The 12858-nt window shown below is 45.4% G+C and overlaps 1 protein-coding gene across 1 annotated transcript in view; it reads right to left on the reverse strand.

The window, feature by feature from the left end:
* Positions 1-429: 429 nt before the first annotated feature.
* The window catches only part of DCDC2C (doublecortin domain containing 2C), a 903210-nt gene continuing 890781 nt past the window's right edge, over positions 430-12858 (reverse strand). Inside the window, 2 exon segments of the mRNA XM_086925637.1 lie at positions 430-855; positions 5960-6060. Of these exon segments, the coding sequence (XP_086781763.1) occupies positions 430-855; positions 5960-6060 (527 nt within the window).

Below are 12858 nucleotides of genomic sequence, written 5' to 3' on the forward strand. Positions count from 1 at the left end.
TAATCTTGTCACAGAGTTTGAGGAACTCCTCTTGGTTCAATGGACGAATCTCAGTGAGTTTGTGGGTAGCCCTGGTGGCTAAGGCTTTGAGACATGGCCGGGCTGGGAAGGCATTATATATCTTCTGAATCTTATCGATAAAGAAGGATGCCAGGTTTTCACAGTGTGTCGGGGGAGTATTTAGTTCCTCTGCTGTTTTTTTATACTTAGCTCCTTTAATATTTTGAAAATTGTTTTAGAGGGACATTGGCTAGAACTAATCTCCCTAGCATAGTAAGAGGCTCGAGTTCTGCAGATAGTTCTAAGGTAGTTTTTTTGCAGCTGGACATATTGTGACTTCAGCATGGGGTCATAGGCCTTTCTCCATTTGGGTTCGGCAATTTTACAGTTTTTTCTAAGGGAGGCAAGTTCTTCATTGTACCAAGGACTTCACTCCTGGGAGCGTGCCCTGGTCCAGTTGGCTGGTATAAGAGCATCTAACGCCTGGGTAATCCATTTGAAGAAGCCTTCGTAGCCTAGTTCAACGTCTTTGTTGGCCTTCGTATGGAAACAACAGGTCTTAGAAACAAGTCCAAAGTTGTCCATTATACCAACATCCCTAAACAGGTGCTGGCATTTAAGCAGGTACTGCTTTCCTCTATCAATAAGATGGAGAAAAGTAAGAGCTTCACCCACCAGAACATGAGTAAGAAGCAACGAGAGACAATCGGTTTGCTCAAAGATGACCCATCTATCGTCATCAAACAAGCAGATAAGGGCGGGGCAGTAGTCATCTGGCCCCGCCCTATGTGCCTGGCAGAAGGTGAGAACAAGTAAAGAACACCACTTGGTATCGCCCATTATCGGAGGATCCAACTAAAGACATTCAGGGACAAATTGCCAAAGTTTTAGATTATGGCAAAGAGAATGGCTTCTTGGAAAACAAGGAACATGATTACCTTTTTAAGAACAGTCCTAGGACTCCGGTCCTTTATCTTGTTCCGAAGATCCACAAGAGCATGCAAGAGCCCCCTGGCCGCCCCATAGTTCCGGGGTGCGACTCATGTCTAGAGCCGATAGCACAGTATGTGGACTTTTTCTTAAAACCTTTTTTGAGTCAGATAAAGTCATATTTGCGAGACACAACTGATTTTTTGGTAAACGTTGAAGGACGTCACGTTGCTATATACTCAAATCCCTCAAGAAGAGGCCCTACAAGTGATGGAGATTTACCTTGACCAGAGAGAAAGACCACATTGTGTCCCCACTGTCTTTATCTTAGAATTGGCGGAAATAGCACTTAAGAAAAACTATTTCACCTTTAATGGTATTACATTCAAGTGAAGGGGACTGCCATGGGGTGTCCTTATGCCCCAGAAATGGCGGTTCTCTTCATGGCACAATACGAACAGAAGTTCGTGGAAGCTAACAACCCATTCAGAGATCGAATTTTACAGTGGTATAGATACATTGGCGACGTCTGGCTCCTGTGGCAGGGGAGTCAGGCGGAGCTGATGTCTTTCCATGGATGGCTCAATGCAAGACACAGGGACATCAAATTCTCAATAGAAAACAGCACTAGTTGCATGACGTTTTTGGATGTTGAAGTGAGATGTGAGGAAGGATGATTGGTAACATCGCTCTATAAAAAGGAGACTGATGGGAACATCATCCTGCACCACAGAACTGCCATCCACGCAATTTAAAGGCCAATCTGCCCTATGGGCAATTGCTCAGAATCAGGCGTAATTGTTCGGATGTGGCTTATTATGAAAGACATGCGAGATCTTTTTGTCATGACATGCAGGACAGGGGCTACCCTAAGAAGTTCCTTAAGCACTCATTCAAACGTGCTAGATACACGCCGAAAGAAGGCTTGCTGCAGCTTAAGCAACGCCCTCCGATGAACAAAATGGTGTGCGTCACAACGTTCTGTCCCGACACCCACAAGTTGCGCCAATCTTTTCTAAAGAATTGGCATCTATTAGAAGGTTTGAATTGTCCATTTCCCAAGCCCATCTTCGATTAGAGCTGACATTACCATTCCAAAACCTAAAAGTGACCTTTTGGCACAATGGAACCTAAAGCCCGTGGAAGGTCATCACAGGTGTGGCAATTGTGTTGCTTGTTCTACCACAATTGAGGGCAATGAATTTGTCCATCAGGGAACGAAGTGGAGACATACAGACTTCTCCAATTGCAAAACGAAAAATGTTGTTTACGGAATACTTTGTCCGCGCCCATTAATCTACATAGGCAAGACTAACCAACAAGTCAACCAAAGAATCTGCCAGCATCGATCACGCATAAAGAGAAAAAAATGACCGCTCCGCTGGTTGAGCACTTCTGTGTTAAAGGCCATAATGAACATGAATTTAAATGGTCGGTGTTATTCACTGTGAATTCAATGACAAAATGCCACAATATTGAGCATGCCTTACTGCAGAAAGAGGCTTATCTCATTTTAAAATACAATAGCACTCAAACAGGCCTTAATAGCTTGTCTGAGATAGCCCATATATAACTGGCATAGACATACAGCATAGCGAACTGGCATCTGTCAGACATCCCTGGACTTAATCTGTAGCCTTACGTCCTCTTTTCACTAACACATTTTGTGCATAAAGAGTAAGCGTGGCCACTGCCTGGCAGGTAGATATATGCAATCTTAATAATGGGTGCAGCGTCACCTACAGACTCCCCAAATGCTCTGTTACTAAAGTTTATTTTTTTAAGGGTGCATGCAATACACGATCACAATAATGACCCTCAATGGGCTCGCCGTACTTGTGGAATAAATGCTATTTAAATCAGCATTTATCAAATGTAAATGAAATGGCCCGTTTTAACATTAGTGTTCAGATACGAGTTGCCAATAAAGTTTTGAAGTTTTTTTAGTTTAAACCTAGCGCGTAACCAAAATAGTTAAAAAATAGATTTTCTGTCTCCATTTATTGACAATGACACCACGTAACAGGCGCGCCCTGATTTTACATGCGCTTCCCATACTATACATAATTTTCTCGTAGCGCAATTATGAGGACACTACAAGTCCCATCATACCTTTTTTGGAGGTGGACTTTAAATACAGGAAGTGCTTGGGCGGCCATCTCTTGTGAGAAAACTTTGATCACACCAGCGGCGTGCTGTTATTTTCGAGCAGGTAAATGCCAGGACATGTTTCCTGTCTATTTCACGCTTATAATCTGTTTGAATGGTCATACTTTTGGCTACAAGCCCTTACACTCGCTTTTTGGTTTTTTCGCTAACACAGGACGGCAAATTGAGAGCACATTTCTAAAAATTAAAAAGGGAATAGAAATACATCATTAAGGTGGGCGAAATGATTCCTGCCTTTCCTGGTATTTTAATAATGCATGTACTATGCGAATATTGCAATCAACAGCCCACCACTAAAACATTTGTCACTATTGTTTTAGGAGCCTACCTTCATGGTGGTGGATTATATATAAAAACGCCGGTTGGCGGCAGTCGGCAATAGCAAGGTATGCTTTATGTAGCACTGGGTGACGCCTCAGTATTGAAACCACGAGCTGGTTAGATTCACCAGTGCAAAAAAAATTCTTAAAATTTCTTGTAGGTTGTCCTGCCTGGCCACGTTTAAAAATATTTGGTTTGAAATCCTTTACGCCTTAATGCCCTGCTCTACTTACAACCAAGTTTGGTATGTAGCAATTTTCTTTCTCAGCCAATTGCCTTAAAAGAAGTTCGGTTTTGAGAGTGATGAGTAAAATATTTTCTTTGCATCTTACAGATACAAAGAATAAAACAGCCCTGATGAGAGATCAGCGACACTGTGCCTGATCTCGAAACGCGTCGGAACTTTCATAGGGTGGAATAAAATGTAATCTCTACGATACTAGGACCGGCTTATAATTCCACCTTGATTGGTTTTTCTTATTTTCCTCATTTTTTGATTGTAATGTTTGTTCCAATGTTGTTTGTGATGTATTCCTAGTTTTTTGTAATGTTTGATGTAAGAAATTTTATTTTTGTACTGTGTAAAGAATCTGTTTTTCATGTACAAAGTATATATAGGTGTGTAAATATTTAATGTATTGTTGTTTTCTGTCATAGAGCTTGTCATAACTTGAAAAAGATAATAAACATTGAAACTAAGTAGGATGTCGAGGGGGATCACAATAAACTGATCTTTTCCCTCCTAATAAGCTTGTAGAGATTTTGTGGTTCTGGCAATTTGTGTTATATATTCTATAATAGGTTATAACCAGGCATTTTTAACAACTCTCTCTCGTCCCATGAATATGGGTCTCTTGGAAACATAATATCAATGCAAAGGGGCTCCTGTTAAGACAGATAGAACCTTCTTACTATAAGAAGGTCAAGTTCAAAGTCATAAACAGTGCCTGGAAAATATGGAAGAAAGTCTCTAAACATCTGACTATCCCAAAGATTAGTAAGTATACACTGTTATGGCACTCTTTTCTATTATCCAGGCAAGTGAATGACGATATCGCTAAGAGGTGGGAAAACTTGGGGGTAATTTCAGTGGGCGATTTTCTCGTTGCTGACCCAGATGCTAGGTTTTCTAACCTTCAAAATAATTTCAGAATTCCAACCTCTGATCTTTTTAAGTTTATCTAGGTGAATACCATTCTTAACTCAAAACTTCCAAGTATCTCACTGTCTAATATCCCCATGCTCGATTATATCGGTAAATGATCTACCAGGATAGGCACACTTTACGGGGTAATAATGGATCAACAGAAGGATGATCTGGAGACAACAGAAACTGCTTGGGCAAATAAATTGAATAATCTGAATGTTGATATTGATAAGGTGTTACTCCTCACCTCTAGGCTATTTGTAGCATCTAACCTCAAGGCCCAATTATATAAGACCATATATAATTTATATTATACACCTGCAAAACTATTCACATGGAGTAAAAAAACAAACAACAAATGTCCTAGGTGTGGTATAGGTCCCGCTCATTTGTTTTATATGTTTATTGAATGTATGAAGCTAACATCCTTCAAACTAAAGATATCTGAATTCTGGGAGGAGATATTTGGGCATAAAGTGGCTGTGTTGTCTACCCTGTATCTACTGGGATATGATAACACCTTAGGGCACAGTAAAGAACAAGAAACTTGCCTGTTTCTAGGTACAGTTGTATATAGAATAATCCTGGGAGCTCGTTGGAAAGATGCCGACCCACTTTCATTTTCAAATCTGGTTAACACGCTTTCTGGGGATTTTTAATCAGGAAATAGCAATCTATTTAGCAAGGGGGAAAAGGCTAGACAACATGGAATTCAAATGTGGTCGCCTATTATTGCCTGGAATGATGGTATAAGGAATATGGAATGATTAATTGCTCTTAGGTTGTTCAATCGATATGAAATTTCAATTTAATATTATGCAGTTTTAGTGCTTTTAAAAACCTCTGTGGCAAAGTATTTATTTGTATGTATATTTATCTCATAATGGATTTATGTAAAACATTGAAACACTCTTTTTACTGTTTGTACTTAACTCGGAGTTGCTTAATAAAAATATATTAAAAAAAGAAAAGTAGTCTACTAAAATGGTGCTTTGTATCAGCTTTCAATGGGCACTCTCTGGGAAAAGCATAAAAAATATGGTAAACAGCAACACTCATTTTAGCTAAGAAACCCTTTATTGATCAATGAAACAAAATAGGTGCTAAAACTGAAAGATATAGAAGTGGGCACGCTTAAACCAACATTTCAATCAGCCATCATTTTGAAAGTGTGCGGACAGATCAGACAAGTAAGCCAACATGAACTGCCTGGTGGAAAATAACACACCCTTCGTTTCATGTGTTGGTTCTACCACAATACATTTATGTTAGAAAAGGTATTTAAGAAGCTCATGCACTTTAATGCTGCAGTTTAAAACAGCTAATTTCAGTTATGCATATCTTGAGATATAGCTTCTGATTACAATTTCAGACGGTGCTTTTTAAATGTACCTGATCAATAGGTAGTTCAACTTTCATTCGTTTATCTTCAGGAACCTCTGCTGCCCCACGAAATTCTTCTCTCCCACTATAAGCACGAAATATTCCTCGTTCTAAAAAGGTGATAACGACAAATGCGATAATTAACAATACAGTGTGCTCCAGAAGGCTTTTCTAAAATCTGTTTCGGGAAGCGAGTGGGCAAAGGCCCAGAGGACAATTAACAAATTCATAATAAATATATGGAAACATTATTTGACTGTAACTATAGTTCCTCATCATATATATATATTACTCTCATAACCTCATACAATGCCACCCAATCTCGGTCCACCAGACACTAATTATTAGGACAGAGAGGTCTTTCTTTTTTTTTTTATTCTTTTTTTATTGATAACAAAATAAATCACATTAGAAGAGTATATTTGTTAGATGAGCAAAACAATCGTATACATATTCAATAGGCATTATTTGGACCATATCATATATTATCTTGCTGTTCATTCCTACTCTATCCTGTGCTTATCTATAACTCACTCACTTCGGGTGAAGAGCTAGTCCGGGAAGCCGCACAGATATATCCTCTATATACGTTCCACTTGCCCCACATTTGTTCCCATGTCCTCAGGCAACCCCTAGATTCATAAACAGGCTTTAATCTTAGCATACACCAGTCAATGTCTTTTTCCAACCACTTATTGTTGACGCATCAGGGGCACCCCATGATTTTGCTATATTTCGCTTAGCTTCTACCATTTCCAGCGTCAACCAGGTCTTTTCCTTGCTTAGCAGATCTGTTGGTGCCCAGACATTGAGGAGGCACCATTTTATAAAAAGCTCCATTCTTGGCCCTAGTACCTCTGCCATACAGTGAAGAACTTTTACCCAATATCTTTTGATGTGTTCACACTCCCAGATTATGTGAATAAATGTTCCCTCCTGATTGCACTGCCTCCTGCAGTTGGGATCTACCCTATACCCCATTTTATCTAGCGTATAACATGAGAGATAAAGTTTGCGTAGGATCGTGAGTTGTATTAACTTAAACCGGGAGGAGATTGCCAATTCTTTCAGAGAGGCTAATGCATCTTGCAAGTCTTCCTCCTCCAGGTCTTCGATATAATTTTCCCAACTTTTCCATAGCTGGGCTGTAGAAAAAGGTAGGGCTAGGACCTTTCTCAAGATTTGCCCGGCGCTAACCGCCCTTGTACCATTCAAGTTTACCAAGTAATGAGGCAGGCGCCGGAGACCAGAAGGCAGGAAACAGAAGTTTTATTCCGACGGAGCAGAACACATCAGATCAGACAACAAGGTATCGTCTCGAGGTGCTCTAACAGCCTCTCGGAGGCCTGGCCTCTTATACACTGGTTTATGGCATGTGACCTTTCTTTATTACAATCGGAACATTGTGACATAAAGAAAAAGACATCCCCGTAATCCTCGTGTCAATCCCACCCCCATATACCTCCACAATAGAGGTCCTCAACCTGCTGATAAGAGGAGGGGGTCATCACGCAGCTGAGTGTTCCGTCGAGTCTTAGGATGTGTGCGCCTGATCGTATCACAGGGGGTGGGGAGGCCGGGATCAATAGAGGGTCCTTTGAAGGAGAGCGACCTCGTACAATAAGGGGCAGTAAATGATATCTGCCGGCTTAGGCGATGGCCTCAGACCTGTGTGGACAGCTGGACACGGGGGAAGGGGTCATCAAAGAAGTGGTATTCATGCCGCGTGGACAATCGAGCTGAGGGAAGTTTTATCAACAGAGGGGCATTCATAGGAAGAGAGGAGGCGCTGGTCAGGCGCTGGTGTGACTCCCAAGGACAGGGTTATGCAGAAGGGTTATGCTCATGAGGGGGAGGGAGGGGGAGCCAGGGTGCGCGGAGGATGCTTGCTGGGTCAGAGGGGCGTGCTGGCGATCGATCGTGGACAGGGAGACCATGATACCTAAAATGGCTGCTGTGTATGTCGTACGTGGATGACAAGCTGGCGCAGATGATGCTTAGCTCGCAAACTAAAATTCCACAGTCCTCCCTTTTAACATGTCTCGCCAACTTGTCATTTTGGATTTATCCCCATAAGGCCACGTATTTCTACTTCATAGAGGGGGCTCATGTGCTCATTTCGGAAGTCCAAAGTCTTTGGGCACATACAGTTAGAAACAAGGCCGCACAAAGGTGGCAGACATTGAATACCTAAGCAACACCCACATAATATCACAACAGGTATCAGCACGAAGGAAAGCAACTTCCAACCCCAGTTCTTCAAAGCGTCCCAAAACCAACTCCCAAGCGACCATCCTTCCTGTTCTTGGTGAACCTCTGAGGAAAGTCTGTGGAGGTGTTCAATGGCTTTGTAGACTGAAGGCGAGTTGTCTGGCACGTAGGTGCAACAGCTGGATCCGATGATGCGGCATGCTCCTCCTCGGTCGGCTAGGACCACGTCTAGGACAAGACGATTTTGAAGGGTCACAAGGCGGACCGCCTGAAGCTCCGCAGTGTTGTTGGCGAGGATGCCAGCCGTGATGTTGATCGTTGTTTCCACTGCCTGGGTCAGGTGTCGGATAGCACGGCTGTTTGCCATTGGGCCCCACAGGGGAACAAGTCCCTTTGCTGCGTCAAGGAACTGTGCTCCGGTGGAGTCGGCTTGTCCAATGTCATCTGCACGCCTCTGCCGGTGGTGGTTGGCAGGGGCTAAATACGTGGGTGGAAAAACGAAGGCAATGTAACAGGCGCCTTTCTAACCTCTCGGGAGCCAGGTGTAAGCTTTGGCGCCACACACAAAGTACATATTCGGAGAAGCAACAAAGGAAGGGGGGTCAGCTGAGTCCAATGTTCTGGTGATTCGGCAGGCGCTGTGACCCACCAGCTGCGTTCCATGGCCTTCGAGACACACGAGACCTGTGACATTGATAACAGACAGGGCCACAGTCAGAGTAGCGGTAGTTTGTTTTTGCAGATGAGAGAAGGTGGTCCTGGCTGGATTGTGGAGCACCTGTACTTCGACTCGTTCCTTGGCAGGAATGTCTTTAAGGAAGGTGGCGCCCGTGAGCGCAGGACACAGAGCAACAGAGGTATTTTCGGTTTTGTTCAGCCAGAACCCAGAGTAGAAGTGTGACACTGTCCGGCTGGAGGTGGCGTTGTCCTTGTGGCTCTCTTACATGAGTATCAACCAGGCGAGGCAAGAGCCGTGAACTGAGAAGGGTGAAGGGATGAAGGGGATGGAGTGTCCAGTGGCATGCGGGAGCAACCCACAGATCCAACAGTTCGTAGCATTTGCAGCAAGGTTGTGTTGGTGCAACAGTTGCACGAAGGAATTGTTCCAGAATTCCCTGCGCCTTTCTCGGAGCTGAGGCGACAGGGAGATTAGGTGATGCTCTTTCAGGGGTGTTGGCTGTACAGTAGGTAGCAATGCCTCATGAGCCAGTGTGCTTTCCTCCAGAATCCAGAAGGAGGTCATGAGGAGGAGGCAGAAGAGGAAGACAATGAAGAGTGCGATTGTCTTTGATTTGTGCAAGTTGTCAGTCTTTGGATTTCTATACTGGGTATTCCCTGTTGCTTCCATCATCTTCTTATCTGGTGCTTCCATCATCTTCTTATCTGGCGCTTCCATCACCTTCAAGGGGCTCGGTAGTGGGCAGAACCACCGACTTCGTTTAGCTTCTCTCCCGGTAACCCTTGATTGTGTTTAGGTCACCGTTCTGAGATTTAACTTAGTCCGTGGCCTACTTAGCCGAAACTCCCTCCTTTCGACGCAGGAAATACCCTTCTCTGGATGGCACAGTGGGATCAGAGAATTTTGCAAGTTCGAGTGCCTCAGTATCGGGATAACAGTCCAATATCGGTCGGTCTTTGCTCAGGAGCTCTTCTTGGGCGCTGACGTTTTCTGTCGTGGCCAGGTTTGCAGAGACCTTCCGGCAATGATGTGCGTGCAGCCAGTGCTTCTTCCCCTCCACTCGAAGTGCCGTTCGGGTGGTAATCAGCACTTGCCAGGGGCCCGTCCACCGCGGTTCCAGACTCTTGGTCCGCTGGAAATTTCGTATCAACACGAAATCTCCCGGTTGGATGTCATGGCCGGGGCCCCTGGAGGCATCGGGGATGGCCTGCTGCACCTGTTGATGAATGACAGACAATGTTTTAGTTAACTTGCACAAATAATCAGATAGTAGGACGTCTGGGACGTCATGAATGGAGGTCGGTTTGGGAGCAGTCCAGAGATTCATCGGTCGCCCAAACACGACCTCATAGGGGGTCAAATGGTGCTTGGTGGGAGTGGAGCGCATCGATAACAAGGCCAGTGGGAGGGCATCCGGCCAGTTAAGTCCAGTGGTGGCCACTATTTTTGACAATTTCAGCTTCAGTGTGGCATTATGGCGTTCCACTAGACCGGCGGATTGGGGGTGGAAGACCGCATGAAACCTTTGCTTCACCCCCAACCCCTTTAGGATTAGTTGGATAACCTCAGCTATGAACTGGGGGCCATTGTCGCTCCATAAAATTCGACAAAGGCCATAGCGAGGGAAGAATTCCTTCAGTAGTACTTTGGCAGTAGTCATGGCAGTGTTGTCACGGGTTGGGTAGGCCTCTACCCATTTGCTGAAGGCACACACGATGACTAGTACATACTTCAGGCTTTGGCATCTCTCTAGTTGGATGTAGTCCATCTGAAGGACCTCAAAGGGGTGGTTGGGGGTCCCAAACCCTCCCCGGGGTACTACAGTTCCTTTCCCGGGGTTGTGTTGCAGACAGATAAGGCACTGCTGAACTAGGCGTCTGGCTGAGTCAGGGATTTTGTCGTTGTGCCAGACTTTGGAAATGAGTTCGATCATGGGTGCAGATCCTATGTGTGCGGGGGAGTGTGCCATCGTCAGTATGGGGATCAGATATGAGTCGGGCAGCAACCACTTGTTTGCATCCTTCGTTCGCCAGCAGCCCTCTTCATCCTTCAAACCCACCCTTGCCCACTTGGTCAGCTCGTGAGGGGTGCTGGCCGACTGGATGTCTCTGATCATTTCCCTTGCGTCAGTCCATCTCTCTGCTTGTGACCTGGTCACATACATGCGTGTCACCGTCCTATTCTCAGCAGTGGTTCGTGCAGTAACGTCGGCTAATGCATTCCCTTGTCCGACTAAGTCTGTCACCCTTTTGTGTGCCTGACATTTGATTACCGCTAATCGTTTGGGGAGGAGAACTGCTTCAATCAGAGCGGAAACTAGATCTCCGTGGAGGATTGGGGTGCCGTGGGACGTCAGGAATCCCCTCTCCCTCCACAGGAGTCCAAAATGGTGGACCACTCCGAAGGCATACTGGCTGTCCGTATATACGTTCGCGGTGGTCCCTGCGGCTATGATGCATGCTCGGGTGAGGGCTATCAGCTCTGCTGCCTGGGCAGATCGTTGTGTGATGCAGGCTGTCTCAACTACTGTTTGGGCTGTCGTTACTGCATAGGCAGCTGAAGTGGTGCCGTCTGGGAGTTTGATGCATGAGCCATCTACCCATAGCTCTCCATCGGGGTCAGGAAAAGCAGTGTCTCGGAGGTCAACCCTACTCCTAGTCTGTTCGTCCGTGAGGGTCACACAGTCGTGTATGGGAGGCACGTCGGGGTCATTTTCAGGCAGGGGCAGTAACGTGGCAGGATTCAAAGTCGTGCATCTCTTTAGTGTGATGTGGGGTGCAAGTAGAGTCAACTCGTACCCTGTCAGTCGTGCGCTAGTCAGGTGTTGGGTCTTTGTCTGGTTCAAAAGGGTGTCGACTGCATGGGGTACTAATACTGTGAGGGAGTTGGAAAGTACGATTCCCTCACTCTGACGGATAGAGACAGCAGCGGCGGCTACCGCTCGAAGGCAGGCAGGTAAAGCTCTGGCTACAGGATCAAGAGTGGCGGAGAAGTAGGCACAAGGGCGCTGCTTAGGACCAATCGATTGAGTTAGGACAGACAATGCACACCCCTCCCTTTCGTGGGTGAAGAGGGAGAAGGGTTTGGAGTAATCCGGGGTTCCTAGGACAGGCGCTGAGCAGAGTGCATCCCGTAATTCCTTAAAGGAGGCTTGACACTCAGTGGTCCAAGGGAGCGGGGAGGGGACATCTTTGGTCAGCAGGGCAAGTAATGGTTTCACAATGAGGCTGTAATTAGGCAACCACTGTCTACAAAAAAAGGTTAGGCCAACCAAAGAGCGGACCTGCTTTTGTGTTTTTGGGATGGGGGTGTCTAGGATGGTTTGGATTCGGTCGGGTGTAAGTTTCCTCCCTTCTTTGGACAGGAGATGGCCTAGGTAAGTCACTTGTGGCTGGCAGAACTGTAACTTCTTTTTGGAGACTTTATGGCCATTTTCTGCAAGAAAGTGTAGGAGTTGGACAGTGGCTGTCGTGGCAAGTGGGGTGGTGTCGGCCGCCAAAAGGATATCATCGACATATTGGATCAACACCACTCCCTCTGGTAGCTGGAAGGCATCCAGCTGTCTTTTGAGGGCCTGGCTGTAAATGCTGGGACTTTCAGTGTACCCCTGGGGAGCTCCACAAAATCGGTACGAGCGGGATTTTAAAGTGAAGCCGAAGAGATAACGGCTGTCTGGATGAATGGGGATAGAGAAAAACGCGTTCTTAAGGTCGATAACAGTGAAGGTGGTGGCAGTGGACGGGATGAGGGTCAGAATGGTGGTGATATCGGAGACTACAGGATATTGGGGTACAACCACTTTGTTAATCTCTCGTAAGTCAATGATGAAGCGGTACGCTTTCTCATCTCCTTCACCTTGCTTCTTAACAATAGGTAGGATTGGGCTGTTGCAGACGTTGCTAACCACCTCTTCAACCACTCCTGCATCTACCAGAGACTGAATGATCGCTACCAGTGCCTTCTCACCCTCTGGCGATATCCGATATTGTGGGAGTTTCGGGAGCATAGCGTCCTGTCG

The sequence above is a fragment of the Lissotriton vulgaris genome, chromosome 6, assembly GCF_964263255.1.
Source record: "Lissotriton vulgaris chromosome 6, aLisVul1.2, whole genome shotgun sequence".
NCBI classification, from domain to species: domain Eukaryota; kingdom Metazoa; phylum Chordata; class Amphibia; order Caudata; family Salamandridae; genus Lissotriton; species Lissotriton vulgaris.